Genomic DNA, 20,985 nt, shown 5'->3' on the forward strand with positions numbered 1-20,985 from the left:
GCAGGTGACATGATCCTATACGTGGATTAACCTAAAGTCTACGCAAAACCTCTTACAGCTGATTAAGAATTTCAGTAATGTTGTAGGTTACAAAATCAACATACAAAAATCAGTAGCATTTTTATTCTCCAGTAATGAACTAACAGAAAAAGAAATCAAGAAAGCAAGTCTGTTTACAATAGTCACCAAAAATGAAATAAAATACCTAATAACCAATTTAACCCAGGAGGTGAAAAATCTTTACAACAAGAACTTCAGATAACTACTGAAAGAAATTAAAGAGGAAACAAAATGATGGAAAGACATTCTATGCTCTTGGATTGGAAGAATTAACATTGTAAAAATGTCCATACTTCCCAAAATAATCTCCAGATTCACTGGAATCCCCATCAAAATACCAATGATATTCTTCACAGAAATAGAAAAAAACAATGCTAACATTCATATGGAACAACAGAAGACCACAAACAGCCAAAGCAATCTTGATAAAAAATAAAGGAAGCATAACATTATCTGACTTCAAATTATACTACAAAGCCATAGGCCAAAACAGCATGTTACCGGCATAAAAACAGAAACTTGGACTTATGGGACAGGAGGGAGAAGCTGAAAATCAACCCACATACTTACAGCCAACTAATCTGAAAAAGACAACAAGAACATACATTAGGGAAAAGACTCCCTCTTCAAAAATGGTGCTGAGGAAAATGGGCATCCATATGCAGAAGAATGAAACTATACCTGTACCTCTCACCGTATACCACAATGAACTCAAAATGCATTAATAACTTAATTATATGACCTAAAACCATAAAACTACTGTGAAATATATTAAAAAGCATATGTACTTCACAGGGCCTGGTTTTCCAAATTCTTGCAGTTTCAAATATTGATCTTGCAAGGACAGGAAATTTTTCTCAAGCTATAAGTCTCTGTTGCAAGATAAGAATTGTGGCACAGCAGGTTGCTGGCTCAAAGACAGACTAGTTACTGATTGTTATGTAAAGATACTGAGAGATTGCTGTAGGAATGAATGTTTGCTAATATCAAGCTTTTGTTAATTGCCTTACTGGAATGTCATCTGACTTGTTTCACTGAAAGTTACCAGCCTATACTGTTAAACTATAACCCCACCTTTGTTCTCCTCCTGCAACTTCCTGGTCTGGAAAATAAATGCAGGAAGAGAACCCCAATTCAGCATTAATTTCCCAAGGAAGGGAAGTTAACCACTTCGGGGCTTCTCACTGCTCAGACGAGATGGGCTTTGAGTAATCCTTTCATCTCCATCACCCAGGGGACGTGGGGTGACAAAGCCGTGGGGGGCAAAGCAACACAAAGCAACAAACTACTAAAGGAAAACCTAGGTGACACTCTTTAGGAAGTAGGACAGGGCAAAGACTTTATGAATTAGACCCCAAAAGCACAAGCAATAAAAGAAAAAATAAACAAATTGGATTATATCAAACTAAAAAAACTGCCACACAGCAAAGGAAACAATCAACAAAGTGAAAAGACAACCTACAGAATGGGAGAAAATATCTGTAAATTATGCATTCAACAAGGGATTAATATCCAGAATATAAAAGGAACTCAAACAACTTAATAGTAAAAAAAAAAAAAAAAAACAAATAATTTATTGTAAAATGGGCCAAGAAGTTGAATAGATATTTCTCAAAAGAAGACATACAAACGGCCAACAGACTCATGAAAAAATGCTCAGCATCACTAATCATTAGGGAAATGCAAATCACAATCACACAGATATCAACTCACCCCAGTTAAACTGGCCTTTATTAAAAAGACCAAGAATAATAAATGCTGGCGAGGTTGTGGAGAAAGGGGAACTCCTATACACTGCTGGTGGAACTGTAAAGTACTACAGTCATTATTATGGAAAACAGTACGGAGGTTTCACAGACAACTACAGGTAGAACTACCACATGATCCAGCAATCCCACTTCTGTGTGTACACCAAAAGGAATGGAAATCATCATGTCAAAGGGATACCTACACTCCCATGTTCTTCATAGCTCTACTTACAATAGCCAAAATATGGAACAAATCTAAATGTCCATCCATGGATGACTGGTTAAGGAAACTGTGGTAAATATGCACAGTGGAATACATCTCAGCCATAAAAAAGAATAAAATTCTGCCATTTGCAGCAATGTGAATGAGCTTGGAGAAAGCTGTGTTAAGCAAAATAAGCCAGACACAGAAAGAGAAATACCACATTTCCTCACTCATAAGTGGGTGCTGGAAGGAAGGAAGGAAGGAAGGAAGGAAGGAAGGAAGGAAGGAAGGAAGGAAGGAAGGAAGGAAGGAAGGAAGGACAAGAAAAGAAAGAAAAGATCACAAGAATATGCTAAACTTTCAGAAGAAGTGAGAATAAATGTGTGTTTAAACTAGAGGTGTGGGGAAGGAGCAGGGGATTGGGAAGATATGGGGAAGGGGCACAAAGAATAATGATGATTTGTTATAATGAATATGCAAATAATATTTATTGGATCCTCACATGTTGTACACAAGTGATGGTATTCAATGCTATATCCCCAAAATGCATATAATTAATTATGATCAATAAAAAATAAAATAATAAGCTAAATGCCAAACAAAAAGCAAAAACTAAACTATAACGAGTCCATCTTGTGCATATATGTATACATTTATTTACTATCATTTTTTCTTCCGTATATACTTGGGATGATTCACTGTGAGACACTGTTAAATGAGAAAAATCAAAATGAAGCCAATAGCTTTGAATTTTGAAAAACGAGAAAATAATTATACCATGACTTACCTAGATAATTGAATTAGGTATTAAATCCAATTCTTCTCTTCCTCACAGGCAAGATAAAACGAACAACAAAATTCTCATGTTTTGGTAAACAGAAAGTATAACATTGCTTCACAGCAGTGAATACTAGGTAATTTTTCCCATACATTCCTTCACAGACTAGAATACAGTGTTTTACATAATAAAAATAACAGTCGGTGTCCTAAATGATGGTTTTCCAGAAAAAAAGTCTACAAATGTTATTTCTATGGGTCTTGGCCTTTTATTTTAATAAATACCAAGGGCCTAACACAAAAACTTAGGAAATCAATAATAAATATTTTTATGAATCAGGCTGATGATCTTAATTTAACCCACCGCTAAACTTTTTTATTAATAGAGAAATGTTAGATATCATTTGTCTTATGGTGTCTTCAGAAATATTAATTACCTTAGCTTGACTTTTTCCTGGAATTTTTATCTGCTCAAGAGCTGAACAGAATGAAAAACCAAAATTCTATTTCACACAGTTTGGAAGCGACAACCTGAAATAGCAAATATCACATATATGCATTGTTATGAATCCACAGAATTGACCATAAAATGCCTCACTGTGTCATCTCTGAAACTGAGTGTTCTTCCCCCCATGGGCCCAATAGGTTGACACAGTGAATTCCCACTAACTCAAAATATTGACCTGTTGAATGGAATTATTCTGCTTTGTTCACTTGAACATGTTCATTAATTTATCAAAAAATTATTTAATGTCTACAAAAGAAGCAAAATTCCTGCACTTTTAGAGTATATAGTCCAATATGAATAATAGATAATAGAAATAAATGCGTAAGTAAGCAAGAAAATTTCAGATTGTTCTCAGAAGGAAATAAACAATAGGGGAATAGAGAGCTAGGAAGGATGTACATCAGACAGGATGGATAGTTTGGCTTCCATAAAGTGATGTCTGAACAGAGATCTTATAGATGAAATTTTCTGGTAAGAGCATTTGAGGCAGAAGAAGCATGTCATGAAGAATGAGTAGCAAGAAGGTCAGTGCTTCCCTCATGCAGTGAGCAAAGGAGGAAATAAGATTGAAGAGTTTGGCTGGCATCTGATCACACAGATCTTGATGCTATGAGTTTTTTTTTATGTTAGAAACAATGAGAAACTATTGAAGGATAAATATTTGGGGAGCTGATGTAGGACAACTTGTGAATGTGATTCATAGAATTCTGTAAGTGATGGTTAGTGATCTTATGTAATTTAACGGTTGCACTTTGTGCATATATGTACATATTCACTTACTTCTGCCTTTCCTTGTTCCAAATATATTTGTAGTGATTCACTGGAAGAGACAAAGTTAAATAAGAAAAATAAATAAAAAATAAAATAATGGCTCTAAATTGTGGAAGTCTTCTCATCCTTGCAATATAGCAAGAGTAGAAAAAAATCAGTTCTTGACATATGGCTCTTAAAATAGTGGAACAAGAGTAATATAGTTCCATTTAAAAAGATAGGAGAGTGTGAGAGAGGTTAGAGGTTTAGGGTTCACATTTTGGATGTGTTAAGTTTAAGGTGATTTATCAGTCATCACTGGCTAAATTATTCTAAGTAGTATTCCATCATTTCTATGCAACATACCTTATTTTTACCAGCACCTTAGTGAAAGAACATTTTTTAAATTTTGCTCCCAGTGTTTTTGATAGCATAAACAATGCAGTAATGAACATCCTAATAACACATCACTTCTTCAAATCTTGGAGGCATATCTTCAGGGGAAATTACTAACAGTAAAATTGCTGGTTTATCTTGTGTAGCTTTCAAATTTGATATGATATTGTCCAATTCCTCCCCAAATGGTTGAATAATTTTACAGTCCTACCTAAAGAGGATTAAGAGTTCCCAGAACTGTTCTTTCTGACAGTTTGGGATAAGTGGTTTATGATTTCAATTTTAAATCCTGACCTGTGATATTGCAACCACACCATTAAGTGTTTGAGTGATTTCAATCCTGAACAAGGAAACATACAAATAATCATTCCTCGACTCTAGCTACTGCCCTGTCACTCCACTCTTTGCCATAGCCAAATGCTTTGAAAGTCTTTCTCTACTAACTTTCCTCCTTAATTCAACTGCCACTCAATTATATGTTGTTTTGTAAGGTGTGTGTGGTCTTTACCAGTTGTGATTTAATTTTTAAAAACCTTCAATTTAAGTCAATTATATGAGGCTCTGTAGGTGTCCACAGAAAATATAATTTTCTATGTGAAGCAAGAGTTGGAAAGACCTTCTCACAGTGTTTCATTTTGACAGAAAATCCCCAAATGGAATATCTATTAGACTAAATCTTGGGTCCATTTGCCAAATCCATCCTTAGGTTGCTTTTTGGTTTTGTTTTTTGTTTTTTTGCAATCACAAATTTTTATTTTTTAAAATATTGTTTAGTTGAAGCATAATTGATTATACATATTTGTATTTGTTAGGTACAAAGTTGACTATCAATAGTTATGTACAATATGTGATGGTCAAAACAGGATAGTGAGATTATTCATTATTACAATATGTAATCATTCTTTGTATCTGCTAACCAATTTCTCATTAATCCCACTCCCTCTCCCTCTCCCCATCCCCCTTTACATTTCCAGTAACCACAGTTCTGTTCTCTCCTTCTAAAAGTTTAATGTATTATTGTAATCATTCCTTCTTTCTTTCTCTATCTCTCTTTCATTCGTTCTTTATTGTTTATTCATTTACATGCTATGGTATTCTATGCTGGTTACAGAAAATTTTCAGAACTTTTTGTGCATATATTGCTGGTTCTCAGAACATAACTAGCAAGTAGATAAGATGCCCCACAAAATAATTACCTCAAAGGGAAAATGATAATATAAACTAATACCTAAAAATTATTTTTAAATTGTAATTAACAGTCTTCTACATTTCGTTGCTCACTTCCATGGAGGCAGCCTGCACTTCCCTGGCTGAGGGTGGTGACCCCTAGAGTTATTCTAAAACACTCTTAGAGAGTTCTGGTCAAGATGGCAGAGTAGACGGTTCCTAGTGTCGCTCTCTCCCACAAAGCGACCAATTTTCAACTATTAAAAAGCAACTAGCAGGGCGAGCCCGTGGTGCACTCGGGAGAGTGCGGCGCTGGGAGCGCGGTGACGCTCCCGCCGCGGGTTCGGATCCTATATAGGAATGGCCGGTGCACTCACTGGCTGAGCACCGGTCACGAAAAAGACAAAAAAAAAAAAAAAAAAAATGCAACTACCGGAGGCCCGGGATCTGCGCTAGAACAGGCAGGAACCACGCACCGCAGGACCCCAGTCCAGGCCAGTGCCCACTGCCCAGAGAGGCCTGAGAGCCATGGGGCCCACATGCCCCGAGTCAGTCGCCCTAGAAAAGGCAGGTGCCCTGGGACCTTCAGCTCAGGTCAGTCCCCGTCGCTTAGAGAGACTTAAGAGCCTCTGAGGCCACACGCGCGCAGTCAGTTGCACCAGAAAAGGCAGGCACTGCAGGACCTCCAGCCCAGGACAATCCCCACCGATTACGGAGACTTAAGAGCCGTCAGGCCCACACACCCTGAGTCAGTGAACCTCCAGACCAGGCCAGTCCCCACTGCTTAGAGAGGAAGGAGAGACTATGGGCCCACACGCCCCGAGACAGCTATTCTGGAAAAGGCAGGCGCCCTGGGACTTCCAGCCCAGGTCGGTCCCCGCTGCTTGGAGAGGCCTGAGAGCAGTCCGGCTCACAAGCCCTGAGTCAGCAGTGCCGGAAGAGGCAGGTGACATGGGACGCCCAGCTCAGTCCACTCCCCGCTGCACAGAGAAACCAGAGAGCTGCTATCCTTCAGGCATACATTATTTAAGAATTAAATGTCCTCGTTTTTTGCTGAAACCACACGGCTTACTTACATTTTGACCTTAGAAAGTGATTCGTTATATGTATTCTCTTTTCCTGTTTTTCTACAGCATCTTTAAAAATCTTCTTTTATATTCCAGGTCTCATGTTACACTGAAAATAGAATGCCTAACAGATGGAATTTGGAAGTTTCCCATAATGTCGGTTGCTACTGAGCCTGATGTAGATGATGTCACTGACATTAAAGGACTTGCTTTATTTAAGGAATCCGTTATTGACTTCAGACTGACAAGTCAGACAAGGTAATATATCAAACAAAAAAAAAGTATGTAATGAGTTCTGTAATTTATCCTGAACTGTGGACCGGACTTTAAGATGGAAAACCCCATAGGTCATCTTTTGCTGGTTAAACCAGAGCAGTGTTGCTTGTATGACTCAAAGCTTTATAGACTTCATAAATTTTTATCTAAAATTGGAAAACAGAGTCTATAAAATGAAGACCACAAAGAGAAGCAAAAGTTAATAATTAGATATTGAAATTCAGGATATATCTATTTGTTTTTCAAAGGATGTTCCAATGTATTTTTTCAAAGATAGATGGATTGTTTTTCAGTAAATTTTAATGATGTTGTGAAATCAAATGTATAGCCTTGCCTTTTCTGGATATTTCATATAAATAAAATCACACAATATGTAGTCTTTTGCATGTGTCTTCTTATGCTGTATTTATCTGAAGTGGTTTTCCGAAAGAAGCACCTCTCAGTCTGTTGGATTCATTTGGTCAATTTTCAGAGTGATGAAACGGTTGTTTTTAACAGTTGTCCAGCCTTGTGGTTGCTTTGGGTGGAGAGGATTTGTTTACCCCACTCAGCCAACTGGAAGAGAATCCTGCAAAATATATTTTAAATACACTATAGTTGCATTTAAATGCTACCTGAAATTTTATATTTAACATCTGATGCTAATTTTTTTTTCATTACAAAATTTGTGTAGGTTATATCTGTTCTTAATAAGGGTAAGATTGTCCACTCAACACGAGAGCTAAGCTTTGATGACTGGAAAAAGAAAGGTTTCATGTTACTCAGTAGTACTGAGCACATTCTCTATTTATGCTGCACAAGACCTGAAAAGTAGGAATATGAAAAGGAAATAATTAACGTACTGATTTTATTCATTTCCAAGACTGATGACTTAACTTTCTGTCTTTCTTGATTGTTCAGGCTGTTTCCTATATTTATTATAGAAATGAACTTTAACAAAGGTACTGGGTGTGCATGAATGCGCACACTTATATACTTAAGATGAATGATCAACAGTTAAATGTGTAATCACTTGTATTTGGAGACAGACGATGAAAGGCTTTATAGATAGGGTAAACTCAAAATTCATTGTCCAAACTTAGACTTTCTTGAGAATGAAAAAGTACTTTATTAAGACTTAAGCTTGGCAAGATGGTAAACTGGGAGAGAGCTGAACTAACCAGCACTTATTGTTCTTGTAGGCCATGACAAGGTGTTTGCTGTTTGAGAGGAATGGAAAATCATTAATTCAGGAAAGTGATATATTTGGAACAAAAACACCTTAGCTGAAATGTGTAGAAAACAAAAAAGAATAAGAGTGAATGGAGGTAGATCAGTTAGTTAGTTGGCTATTGCTGCTGTCCAGAGGTTGCTAGGACATTTTTGGAGAAGTGGAGAGAAGTAAGTAGACAGATTGGAAAAGCTTGACTTTTGGTAAAGTCAATTGAATTTAGTGCTGGATTTGGGGATCAGGATGTTCTACCTCATTAGAGATAATTCAATCATAAGTCAAAGGAGTACCTACAGCATAGAAGGAATCAGAAGATTGGATGGAAGTTGGACTATATGACCTGGGATTTCTCTTACAGTTTGAAAATATGATATTCTGGTGAAAAAATGTTGGGTTTACAGTCAAGCAAAATTAGAAATAAAATCTTGCTCAACCACTTAATACCTGTGTGACCTTCAGCTATATAGTTTTGCTTCTGTGAGCCTCCGTTTCCTCATTTTTAAAGTGAAGCTGACAGAATATACCTCTTCATGTTGCTGTAAGGACAAGTGATGCAATGTATATAAATTGCTCAGCAGAAAGCCAAGAAATTAGGAAATGTTCAATAAATAGTGTTATTATTATTATTACGTAGTTTTTCATATCTTTGACCAACCTGATCAACTATCCAAAACCTAACATTGGGAGAGGCAAAAGTATTTTTATGTTAAATATCCTGTATTTTAATGTCCAGAGAGAACCATCTGGTTACACATTTCCCAAATGAGTGTTTCACAGAAGTAAAACCCTTCTTAGTTCTATCAAGCCCGCGAATCAAATTAGCTTTGTGTCTATGAGTCCTCTGATCCTATTTTCAGTGCAATAGCTCAACTCTATCGGTCCCATATTAGAACTATTAACTTAGCGTCTTTAACATGGGAGAATATTGTCCATTATATTTTGTGCTCTCCTGAAACACCGAATCAAAAGCGAAGCAGCAATAAATCCCTTTTCTGTGCTAAATTATATCCTTCATCAATTAGTAGCTTGTAGACTGCTCTGGCATGGAGAACATACATAGAATATTCAGTTTTGTAAGAAAATGCAGACTGACTTTACCATTTCACATTCCCACCAGCAATTTGTGAATGATTCAGTTTTTGTTCATCCTCACAAGCACTTTTTTAAACTATTATCTTTAAATTTTAGCTGTTTTAATAGATGTATAGTGATACCACATTGTGGTTTTTATCAGCATTTCTTAATAGCAATTGTTGCTGAACAATTTTTCATGTGCTTAGTCACCATATGTATCTACTCTTTGGTGAAATATCTACTCATTTATTTTGCCCATTTTATAATTGGATAATTTTTATTCCACTGCTGAGATTTTAAAGTTCTTTGTATATTCTCTATATTCCAACTTCTTAACAACATTTTTATGGTGCAAGAGTTTTTAATCTTGAAGTTCAAGTTATTATTATTTTTCTTTTATGTAACATGGCTTTTGTTGTCATGCCTAAGAACTTTAGCACCAAATCCCAAAGATTTTCTCCTATGTTATCTTTTAAAAGTTTTAGAGTTTTACACTTCATACAAAATTGTTCTCTATGGTGCATGGTTTAGGTCAAGGTCATTATTTTCCCTGTGGTGGTCCAGCAACATTTGTTAAAAATACTATCCATCTTTCATTGAATTGATTTTGGAACTTTGTCAATATCAAGCAGATTTATTTATGCTTTTCTACTTTTGGGTTTTTTATTCTGTTCCATTTATTCTCTGCTAATACCACACTCAGGTAGAGTGCTTCCTTTCATTTTATTATTCCTTTTCAAAATTCTTTTTGCTATTCTAGTTCTATTACATTTCCATATAAATTTTAAAAGAAGTTGTCTAAGTCTACAAAAAAAAGTCTTCTTTTATTTTGAAAGGAGTGTATTAAACCAATAGACCAAATTGCTGATATTTGATATCTTTACTATACTACTTATTATACTATGTACTTTGCTGTATTTACTGTACAATGCCATATATGATATTTCTCTTCATTTATTTAGATATTCTTTGATTTCTTTCATCAGTGTTTTGGAATTTTCAACTTATAGATTCCGTATAAGTTTTCATACATTTGCATATCATTCCAATCTCTGCCTCTAACATCATATGGTATTTTCCCTGTGTGTCTCTATCTGTGTCTCTTCTCTTCTTATAAAGACACCAGTCGTGTTACATTAGGGCCTATTCTAACTCACAATGCCTTCATCTTGTTTATAATTGCAATGACTCTATTTTTGAGTAAGGTCATATTCACAGGTGCCAGGGGCTGGAACTTCAACATATATTTTGGGGAACACAATTCCTAATTTTCTTATTTCTAATTTTCTAAGAGTCTTTATCAAAACTGTGTATTAAATTTTGTCATGCGCTTCTTCTGTGTGTATTGATAATATCATGCTATTTTTCTTCTGTAGCTTCATGCTTTGGTGGATTACATTGACTAAATTTCAAATATTGAACTGGATTTTCACTCCTATAATGAACTCCACTTGCTCTTGATATATATTTCTTTTTACACATTGCTGCATTAGATTTGCAATAAGTTGGTCACTATTTTCATGTCTAACTTCATGAAAAATATTGACTTATAGTTTTCTGTTTAAATTTTTTAATTAATTAATTTGTTGTTATTATTATTATTGCAGTCTCTATGTCTGGTTTTGCTATCTAGGTAATACTGTGCTCAAAAAAATGAGTTAGGAAATGTTTCCTCCTCTTCTATTTTGTATTTACAATTGGTTATAATTCCCCTTCAAATGTTTGGTAGAATTATCCAGTGAAATCATCTGGGCCTAAAGATTTCTTTCTCAGAAGCTGTTTTAAAATTTTGGATTTAATTACTTTAACATTTATCTGCCTACTCAGGATATTTATTTTATATTTGGTTAGTTTTGGTAGTTTGTGCTTTTTGAGTAATTGCTTCATTTTTCTAATTTGTCAAATTTATGAGTTTAGAGTTGTTCATAATATTTTCTTATTTTACTGTTTATATCTGCAGAGTCTGTGTGATATCCCTCTCTCATTTCTGAAATTGGTCATTGTTACACTTCTCACTGTATATGATGATGAAAAAAAGGGTCACTCAAAGCAACATGAATGCAGTGAGAAACCCAAAGGAACTGCACCTCAGCAAGTTCTCTGTTAGAAGGAGAAACTGGGTACAGCCCTGATTCAAAGTTAGCTTCTGCTTTTATTGTAAAGACAAGGAAGTTTCATAAGAAAAATCAGTTGATTCAGTCATTTCAAAAGGACACAAAAACATGCACAATGTGACAAAAGATGTCCATAGCTAATTATAGCTTAAATGGTGGAACATAATAACATCATTAAAACTAACAGCATGATATTCCAAAGTATAATTAGTGAAATGTTAAGCTAGTTTCACTGTGATCATTATCTTTACCTTAAGATATAACTATTTTTATAACAGCTAAGACAATCATTACATTCCTATGATTCTATGTATCTGTGATTATACCTTAAGTTTCCCTTAACAAAAACTTTTCTCTTCAGCAAACATTTCTCACATATTTTGCTATAGCAGTTCTTTAAAATCTCTTAACAAGATCAGTATGTCCACCACCTGCCAACTCTAAAATCATTAAAGTATACAATCCCATACCTAAACAGTGATTAGAGTTGATTAGATGGGCCATTGCCTGCTAGCTGTGGGCTTTTGCCCCATATATGTGTTACCTAAAAACCCTATACTAAAAATCAACTGAGAATCAACATATACTTGATCAGAATTGATTAGGTAGGCTTTTTGCCCTGCTGGCTGTGGGATTTTGTCCATTAAGTTTTTTAGCTAAAGAACTCTTTCTAAAAATCAAATGAGAATCAAGATTTTTTAAACCTCCACAAGTCATGTACATCTTCTTTCATTTATCATTGCCAATCATGTTAGAGGTTTGTCAGTTTTATTGAGCTTTTTTAAAGAACTCACTTTTTGTTTCACTGATTTTCTCTATTGTTTTTCTATTTTGGTTTTAATTGATTTCTGCTGTTAGTACTGTTTTCTTTCTTTTATTTGCTGTAGATTTATTTTGATCTTAATTTCCTAGTTTTTTGAAGTGGAAGCATAGCATAGATTATTGATCTAAGGCCTTTCCTTTTTTCTATTATTAATATTTATTGCTATAAATTTCTTTCTATGCACTGCTTTAGCTGCATTCCAATAATTTAATATGCTGTATTTTCATACTCATTCAGTTTTAAATGTATTTTCTATTTCCATTGAGACTATCCCTATGATGCATGGGTTACTTAGAAGAGTGTTATTTAACTTATGTGTTTGAAGATTTCTGTTGTCTTTCTCTTAGAGATTTTTAGTTTGATTTCATTGTGAGCAGAAAACATACTCTGCATAAATTTAATCACCTGTGCTTCTAAGAAACTTGTTTGGGAATGGGGTTTATGGATAAAAATATAAATCAACAAAATAGAAAAAGATAGGGTGTTCTACAAATACATATCTATTAGAGCCTATTAGTTGATGGTATTGTTCAGTTCTTTTGCTAACTTTGCTGATTTTCTGTTCAGTAGTTCTATCAATTAAAGAGAGAGAGGTGTTGATATCTCTGGATATAATTGCGAATTTGCCTATTTATTTTTGCTATGTGTTTTTTTGAAGATCTGATTTTTTGCTACATGAGATTTCTGTGTCTTTTTGGCACATTTACTCTTTTATTATTATATAATGTCTCTTTTACCCTGGCAAATGTATTTGCTCCAAAGTCTAGTTCATCTAATAATAATATTTTTTTATTGTAACATATTGATTATACATATTTTGGGGGAACAGTGTTATATTTCAATACATGTATAAAATGTGTGATGATCAAGTCAGACTAATTAGGATAGTCATCATTGCAAAACTTAATTTCTTTGTGATGTGATTTGATCTCCTCTCTTCTAGGCATTTGATAACATGCAGTAAATTATTGTTAATTATAGATGCCTACCACAACTATACAATAACAGAAATTATTTTTTCCTATCTAGCTGTAATTTTGTGACCATTAACCAACCACTCACCTCCCCACTTGCCCCCTCCCCTTTCCCACCTCTAGAAACCACAGTTCTACTCTCTCTTTCTAGAAGTTCAACTGACTGTTATTATTATTAATTATTTTTACTTTTTTAACTCCCACATATGAGTAAGAACATGTGGCATTTCTCTTTCTGTGCCTGGCTTATTTCACGTAACATAGTTTTCTCCAAGTGCTTCCAGGCTGCTGTGAATGGCAGAATTTCATTCTTTTTTTTATGATTGATAGCCACTCCTGCTTTTTAAAAAATAAACATTTGCACAGTATAATGTTTTTTCGCCCTTCTACTTTCAATATTCCTGTGTCATTAAATGAAGTGTGCTTCTTATAGTGTACTTTGAAGTGTACTTCTTATAGACAGCATATAGTTTGATCCTTTTAAAATCTGCTTTGCTAATCTCTTAATATCTATTTGTGTCTATTTACATCACTTACATTAAAAGTAATTGGGGGACAGCCAGCCAGCCAGTGGAACCAGGTGGCTCCACATGGACCCCCCACCCTGCCACCTTGGACCCAGGCAGGGGGGAGCTCCTGGTCCCACCCTTCCACCCTGAACCAACACCACACAGGTGAGCCAGCAGGTGCCAGCCAGTCAGCCAGCAGAACTGCACGACTCAACACAAACCCCCACCCTGCCACCTTGGACCCAGGTGAGGGGAACTCTATGCCCTGCTCCATCACCCCAAACCAGCACCACACAGGTGAGCCTACTGGCACCAGCCAGCTAGTGGAACCACATGGCTCCACATGGCCCCTCATCCCACCTTAGACCGAGGAGGGAGCACCAGGTTACAGATCTGACCCACTGCATTTGGCCCAGCAGAACTCCAGGTGTTAGGGTCTCATTCTATGACCACAGAGTCTAGAACAGGAACCAAGCTGGTTTAACATAATCACCACCACAACTACTGTCAAGTAAGTCAGCTCACCCCCAGCAGTAGCAACCAAGGCCACTAGACAGCCAACCTCGTTGTAATAGAAGAAGCAAACCTCCTACCAAATGACCAAGCATCAGTGAAAAAACACTAGAAGTACAAACAATAAAGAAGAAGTGACAGCACCGAAAAGATACAGTAATGCCCCAAAGTCAGGCTACATGGAACAGGGAATCCTTGAAATGTTTGAAAAAGAATTTTGAGTAATGATCTTAAGAGAACTTGAAGAAATAAAGGAAGACTCAATTAACCAACATAATGAAAAAAGAAATAGCATCCAGATATGAAGGATGAAATCTACAAAGAGATTAATACCATAAAAAAAGAGTGTAGCAGAACTTCTAGAAATGAAAGACTCACTCAATGAAATAAAAATCATGACTGAGAGCTTGAGCAACAGAGTAGAGCAAACAGAAGAAAGAATTTCAGAGCTTGAAGATGGTCTTTTTAAAATAACTCAGGCAGACCAAAAATGAAAAAAATAATTAAAAATAATAAGGAAAACCTAAGAGAGATAGCAGACAATCTCAAGCACTCTAACATCAGAATTGTGGGTATTCCTGAAGGGCAAGAGAAGGGAAAAGGTATTGAAAACCTACTCAAGGAAATAGTAACAGGAAACTTTCCAGGTGTAGGGCGAGATACAGACCTTCAGATCCAGGAAGCTCAAAGGTCCGCAAACAGGTTCAACCCAAAAAGATCCTCCCCAAGACATATTATAGTTAAATTTGCAAAGCTCAAAGACAAAGAGAGAATTCTACAAGCAGCAAGAGAAAAGCATCAGGTTACTTATAGGGGAACCCTCAACAAACTAACAGCAGACTTCTCAACTGAAACCCTACAGGCCAGAAGAAAGTAGAATGATATATTCAAAATACTAAAAGAAAAAAAACTGCCAGCCAAGTATTCTTTACACAGCAAAGCTCCCCTTCTGAAATGAGGGAGAAATAGTGTATTTACCAGACAAACAAAAGTTATGAGAGTTCACAACCACATGAGCAGCCCTGCAAGAAATTCTCAAGGGAGTCATTCATCTGGACTCTGAATAATGGTGACCATCATCACAAATACACAATAAAGAGCAAAACCCACTGTTAAAACAAAAATGCCAGCAAGAAAGAGAAAGAAGCTAAGCCAGTCAACATTAAATCCCCAACTCACATTGGAGAAGAGAAATAAAAGGGGAAATAATGATCAAAAGATATCTAAGCCACCTAATTAGCAATTAAATGACAGGAATTAAACAACACTTCTCAATAACTACCCTCAATGTGAATGGACTAAACTCCCCATCCAAAAGACACAGACTAACTGAGTAGATTAAAAAGCTAGACCCAAGTATATGCTGTCTTCAAGAGACTGAACTAACCTGTAAAGACACTCATAGACTAAAAGTGAAGGGATGGAAAAAGATATACCATGCAAATGGAAACCAAAATCGAGCAGGAGTAGCTATTCTTACATTGGACAAAATAGACTTTAAACCATAAAATTAAAAAGACAAAGAAGGCTGTTATATAATGATAAAGAGAACTATCCAGCTAGATGACATAACAATCATAAACATGCATGCACCCAATACTGGAGCACCCAAATATATCAATCAAACACTCTTAGACCTAAAGAAGGAGAAGGGTCCTAGTACATCAATAGTGGGTAATCTGATCACCCCTCTCTCAGTATGGGACAGGACTTCCAGGCAACATGTCAAAAAAGAGACACTGGATTTAATCTACACCCTACACCAACTTGACTTGGCAGACATATACAGAACATTTCACCCAACAGCTAATGAATACACTTTCTTCTCATCAGCTCCTGGTACATTCTCCAGGATAGACCACATATTAGGTCACAAATCTAGTCTCAGCAAATTAAAAAATAATTAAAATCATTCCAACAATCTGTTCAGACCAAAATGGACTAGAACTGGAGATAAACAATAAGCAGATCACTGAAAGATATACAAATAAATGGAAAATAAATTATAGACTCCTGAATGTCCAAGAAGAAATAAAACAGGAAATCAAAAAATTTCTAAAAACTAATGAAAATAAAGATACATCATACCAAAACTCGTAGGATGCTGCAAAAGCAGTACTGAGAGGGAAATTTATAGCAGTAAATGCTTATATCAAAAAAATGGAAAGACTCCAAATCAACGACCTAATGCTACATTTCAAAGAACTTGAAAAACAACAACAATCCAAACCTAAAGGCAGCAGATGGAAAGAAATAATTAAGATCAGAGCAGAACTAAATTAAATAGAGACCCAAAAACAATAGAAAAGATTAAGAAAACTAAAAGTTGGTTTTTTGAGAAGATAAACAAAATAGACACTCCATTACCTAGATTAACAAAAAAAAAAAAAAAAAAAAAAAAAAGAGAGAGAAGGCCCAAATAACAAAAATCAGAAATGAAAAGGGAGATATTACAACTGACACCACAGAAATACAAAGAATCATTAAAGACTATTATAAACAACTATATGAAAACAAATTTGAAAATCTAGAAGATATGGATAAGATTCTAGACACATACAAATTACCAAGACTGAACCAAGAAGAGATAGAAAACCTGAACAGACTAATAACAAACAAGGTGATTGAAGCAGAAATTAGCAAGCTTCCAACCAAAAAAAAAAAAACCCGGGTCTGGTTGGCTTTTATGCTGAATTCTATCAAAGTTTTAAAGAGGCATTAAAACCAATTCTCATGAAACTGTTCCAAATAATTGAAACAGACTCTACTCTCCCATACTCATTCTATGAGGCTAACATAACTCTGATACCAAAACCAGACAAAGACACAACAAAAAAAGAAAATTACAGGCCAATATCCTTGATGAACCTAGATGCTAAAATCCTCAACAAAATATTAGCAATTAGAATACAGCAACATATTAAAAAAATTATACACTATGATCAATTGGGATTCATCCCAGGGATGCAAGGATGGTTCAACATATGAAAGTCAATAAATGTGATACATCACATCAACAAGCTCAAGGACAAAGACCATATGATTATCTCAATAGATGCTGAAAAAGCATTTGACAGAATTAAACATTCCTTCATGATAAAGACTCTCAACAAATTAGGTATAGAAGGAAAATATCCTAACACAATAAAAGCCATTTATGACAAGCCCACTGCCAGTATTACTCTGAATGGAGAAAAATTGAAGGCCTTCCCTTTAAGGACGGGAACAAGACAAGGATGTCCACTCTCACCACTAGTGAGAGAGGTACAACATAGTGCTGGAGGTACTAGAGCAATCAGTAAAGAAAAAGAAATAAAGGGAATTGAGATTGGAGAAGATGGAGTCAAATTTTCCCTATTTGCAGATGACATGATACTATATATAGAAAAACCTAAAGACTCTATCAAAAAATTCCTAGAGCTGGTTAATGACTTCAGTAACGTTGCAGGATACAAAATAAATGCCCAGAAATCAGTAGCATTTATATACTCAAATAATGAATTAACAGAAAGAGAAATAAAGAAAGTAAGCCCATTTACAGTTGTCACCAAAAAAATACAATACCTAGTGATCAATTTAACCAAGGAGGTTAAAGACCTCTACAATGAGAATTACAAACAAATTCTGAAAGAAATTAAAGAAGATACAAAAAGATGGAAAGATATTCCATGCTCTTGAATTGGAAGAATTAACATTGTGAAAATGCCTATACTATCCAAAGTGATCTACAGATTCAATGCAATCCCCATCAAAATACCAATGACATTCTTCACAGAAATTGAAAAAACAATCTTGCCTTTTATATGGAAAAACAAAAGACCCCAAATAGCCAAAGCAATCCTGAGAAGGAAAACAAAAAGCCAAAGGCATAACTCTGCCTGACTTCAAACTCTGCCTTATTAGAAAGCTGTTGTAACCAAATCAGCATGGTACTGGTATAAAAATAGACATTCAGACCAGTGGATTAGAATAGAGAACCCAGAAATCAATCCTCAGACTTATAGCCATCTGATATTAGACAAAGGCAGCAAAAATCTACATTGCAGAAAAGATTGCCTCTTTAACAAGTGGTCTTGGGAAAACTGGATATCCATATGTAGAAGAATGAAACTTGATAGGCATCTCTCACCATACACTAAAATCAACTCAAAATGCATTAAAGACCTAGGTGTAAGACCCAAAACCATAAAATTACTAATGGGAAATATAGGTGAAACACTAGCAGTTAGGTTAGGGCACAGGCTTTATGAACATGAGCCCAAAAGCACAAGCAGCAAAAGAAAAAATAAACAAATGGCAGTATTTCATTCGTTTTTATAGCTGAGTAGTATTCCATTGTGTAGATGTACCACATTTTCCATATCCACTTATCTGATGATGGACATTTGGGCTGGTTCCAACTCTTGGCTATTGACCTTGAGAGAATTATATTAAGTGAAACAAGTCAGGCACAGAAAGAGAAATACCACATGTTCTCACTTATTGGTGGGAGCTAAAAATTAATATATAAATTCACACACACACACACACACACACACACACACACACAAAACGGGGGGGGGGAAGATATAACAACCACAATTACTTGAAGTTGATACGACAAGCAAACAGAAAGGACATTGTTGGGGGGGAGGGGGGGAGGGAGAAGTGATGGGGAGCAATAATCAGCCACAATGTATATCGACAAAATAAAATTAAAAAAAAAAAAAAGAAAAAAGAAACAAATGGGACTATATGAAACTAAAAAGTTTCTGCACAGCAAAAGAAATAATCAACAGAGTGAAAAGACAACCTACAGAGTGGGAGAAAAATTTTGCCAACTATTCATCCAACAAGGGACTAATGTCCAGAATATACATAGAACTCAAGCAATTATATAGTAAAAAAATAAATGACCCAATTAAAAAATGGGCAAAGGAACTGAATAGGCATTTTTCAAAGGAAGACATACAAATTGCCAGCAGGTACATGAAAAAATGCTCAACATCACTAGTTATCAGGGAAATGCAAATTAAAACCACATTGAGATACCACCTCACTCCAGTTAGACTGGCTATAATCAAAAAGACAGTGAATAACAAATGCTGCCCAGGGTGTGGAGAGAAGGGAACACTACTGCACTGTTGACGGACTGTAAATTAGTACAACCACTTTGGAAAACAATTTGGAGGTTTCTCAAACAACTACAGATAAATTTTACATATGATCCAGCAATACCTTTTCTGGGTATATATCCGGAGGAATGGAAATCATCATGTCAAAGGAATGCCTGCACTCCCATGTTTATTGCAGCTCTGTTGATAATAGCCAAGATATGGAACCAACCTAAATGTCCATTAATAGATGAGTGGATAAGGAAACTGTGGTATATATATATTATGGAATACTAGTCTGCCATAAAAAGAATGAAATACTCCCATTTGCAGCAACATGGATGAACCTGGAGAAACTTATGTTGAGTGAAACAAGCAAAGCACAGAGGGATAAATGCCTTATGTGCTCACTCATTTGTGGGAGCTAAGAGAGAAAGGAAGGCAGGAAAGAAAGACCACAGTAGTGCCGTGATCCAACAGAGGGAGGGAACATTCCTAGGCCTACAAATTTAAGTTGAGGGGAGAGGGGGAGGGGGAAGGAGGTTGGGGGATAATTGGAAGAGGACAAAGGGTACAAAAGCAATTTCTGGTAATGGGTATGTCTCCAATATGAATCTTGCCCCCACATCATAGGCAGGAGGGGGGACAATCAGCTTTGTATCTCATAAAAATTCGAAATAAATAAATAAATAAATAAATAAAAGTAATTGTGGATGTATAGGGCTTATTTCTGCCATTTTATTTCTCATTTTCTGTTTGTTTATTTTGTTTCTAATTCTTATTTCCCTTTTCATGCCTTACTACGGTTAACCTGAAGAGTTTTTATAATCCATTGCTATTTATCTTTTGTTTTTCATCATTGTATAATTTGTTTTATTGGTGGTTGCTATCAGTATTACAATATTCATACACCAAAAAAAATCACAGTCTACTGCTATAAACACTTTGCTGCCTCAAGAGGAACATTGAAACCTCACTTCCATTTATGTTCCTTTATCCTCCCACTATTTAAATGTAAATGTCTGAAGTATTTCCACTGTGTACATTGAGCACCGTCTGAAGATGTTACCATGTTTGCTTCAGTTTTCAAGTATATTTTTGAAAACTCATGAGAAAAATAGTCCATTTTACTCACTTGTATTTTTTACCCATTCCACTGATTTTCTTTCCTCCCGAAGTCCCAGCCTCTTTCCATTTTCATTTATTTTTTCTTCAAAGAACATTCTTTAGCTATTCTGTAAGGTTAGTTCTGCTGATGACACATTCCCTTATATTTATTTAATTTGAGGTTATTTTTATTTTTGCTTCATTAATGAAGAATAGTTTTGCTTAATATAGAATTCATGGTTCAGAGTTCTTTTCTTTCAGCACTTGAAAAATATTGTGTCATTTCCTCTGGCTTCCATGGTTTCGAGGAGAAATCTACTGTCATTAAAATTGCTATTCCCCTTAAACAACATTTTATTTCTCTCTAGTCTCTTTCAAGATATTTTCTTTCGTTTTATTTTTCAGAAGTTTGATTATGATGTGTCATACTATGTAATATGTGTAATGTCTGCTCTCATCATTATTAAGCTGAATTAAATGAGGGCAGGGACTAGGACTCATTCAGTGCCAAACATGTAGCAGATGATTAATAAGTACACTCTAAAAGAATGAAATCCCCAAATATTTTGGTTTTCATGGTAAAGAAATGAATAAGCAATATCTTCAGTGGTCAT

General features: G+C 35.4%; 1 protein-coding gene across 1 annotated transcript in view; it reads left to right on the forward strand.

Annotated features, from left to right (window-relative positions):
• The window catches only part of LOC134367978 (cilia- and flagella-associated protein 47-like), a 1,412,159-nt gene that overhangs the window by 1,368,237 nt on the left and 22,937 nt on the right, over positions 1–20,985 (forward strand). Inside the window, 1 exon segment of the mRNA XM_063084614.1 lies at positions 6,775–6,936. Within this exon segment, the coding sequence (XP_062940684.1) occupies positions 6,775–6,936 (162 nt within the window).

The sequence above is a fragment of the Cynocephalus volans genome, chromosome X (assembly GCF_027409185.1).
Source record: "Cynocephalus volans isolate mCynVol1 chromosome X, mCynVol1.pri, whole genome shotgun sequence".
In the NCBI taxonomy this organism is placed as follows: Eukaryota; Metazoa; Chordata; class Mammalia; order Dermoptera; family Cynocephalidae; genus Cynocephalus; species Cynocephalus volans.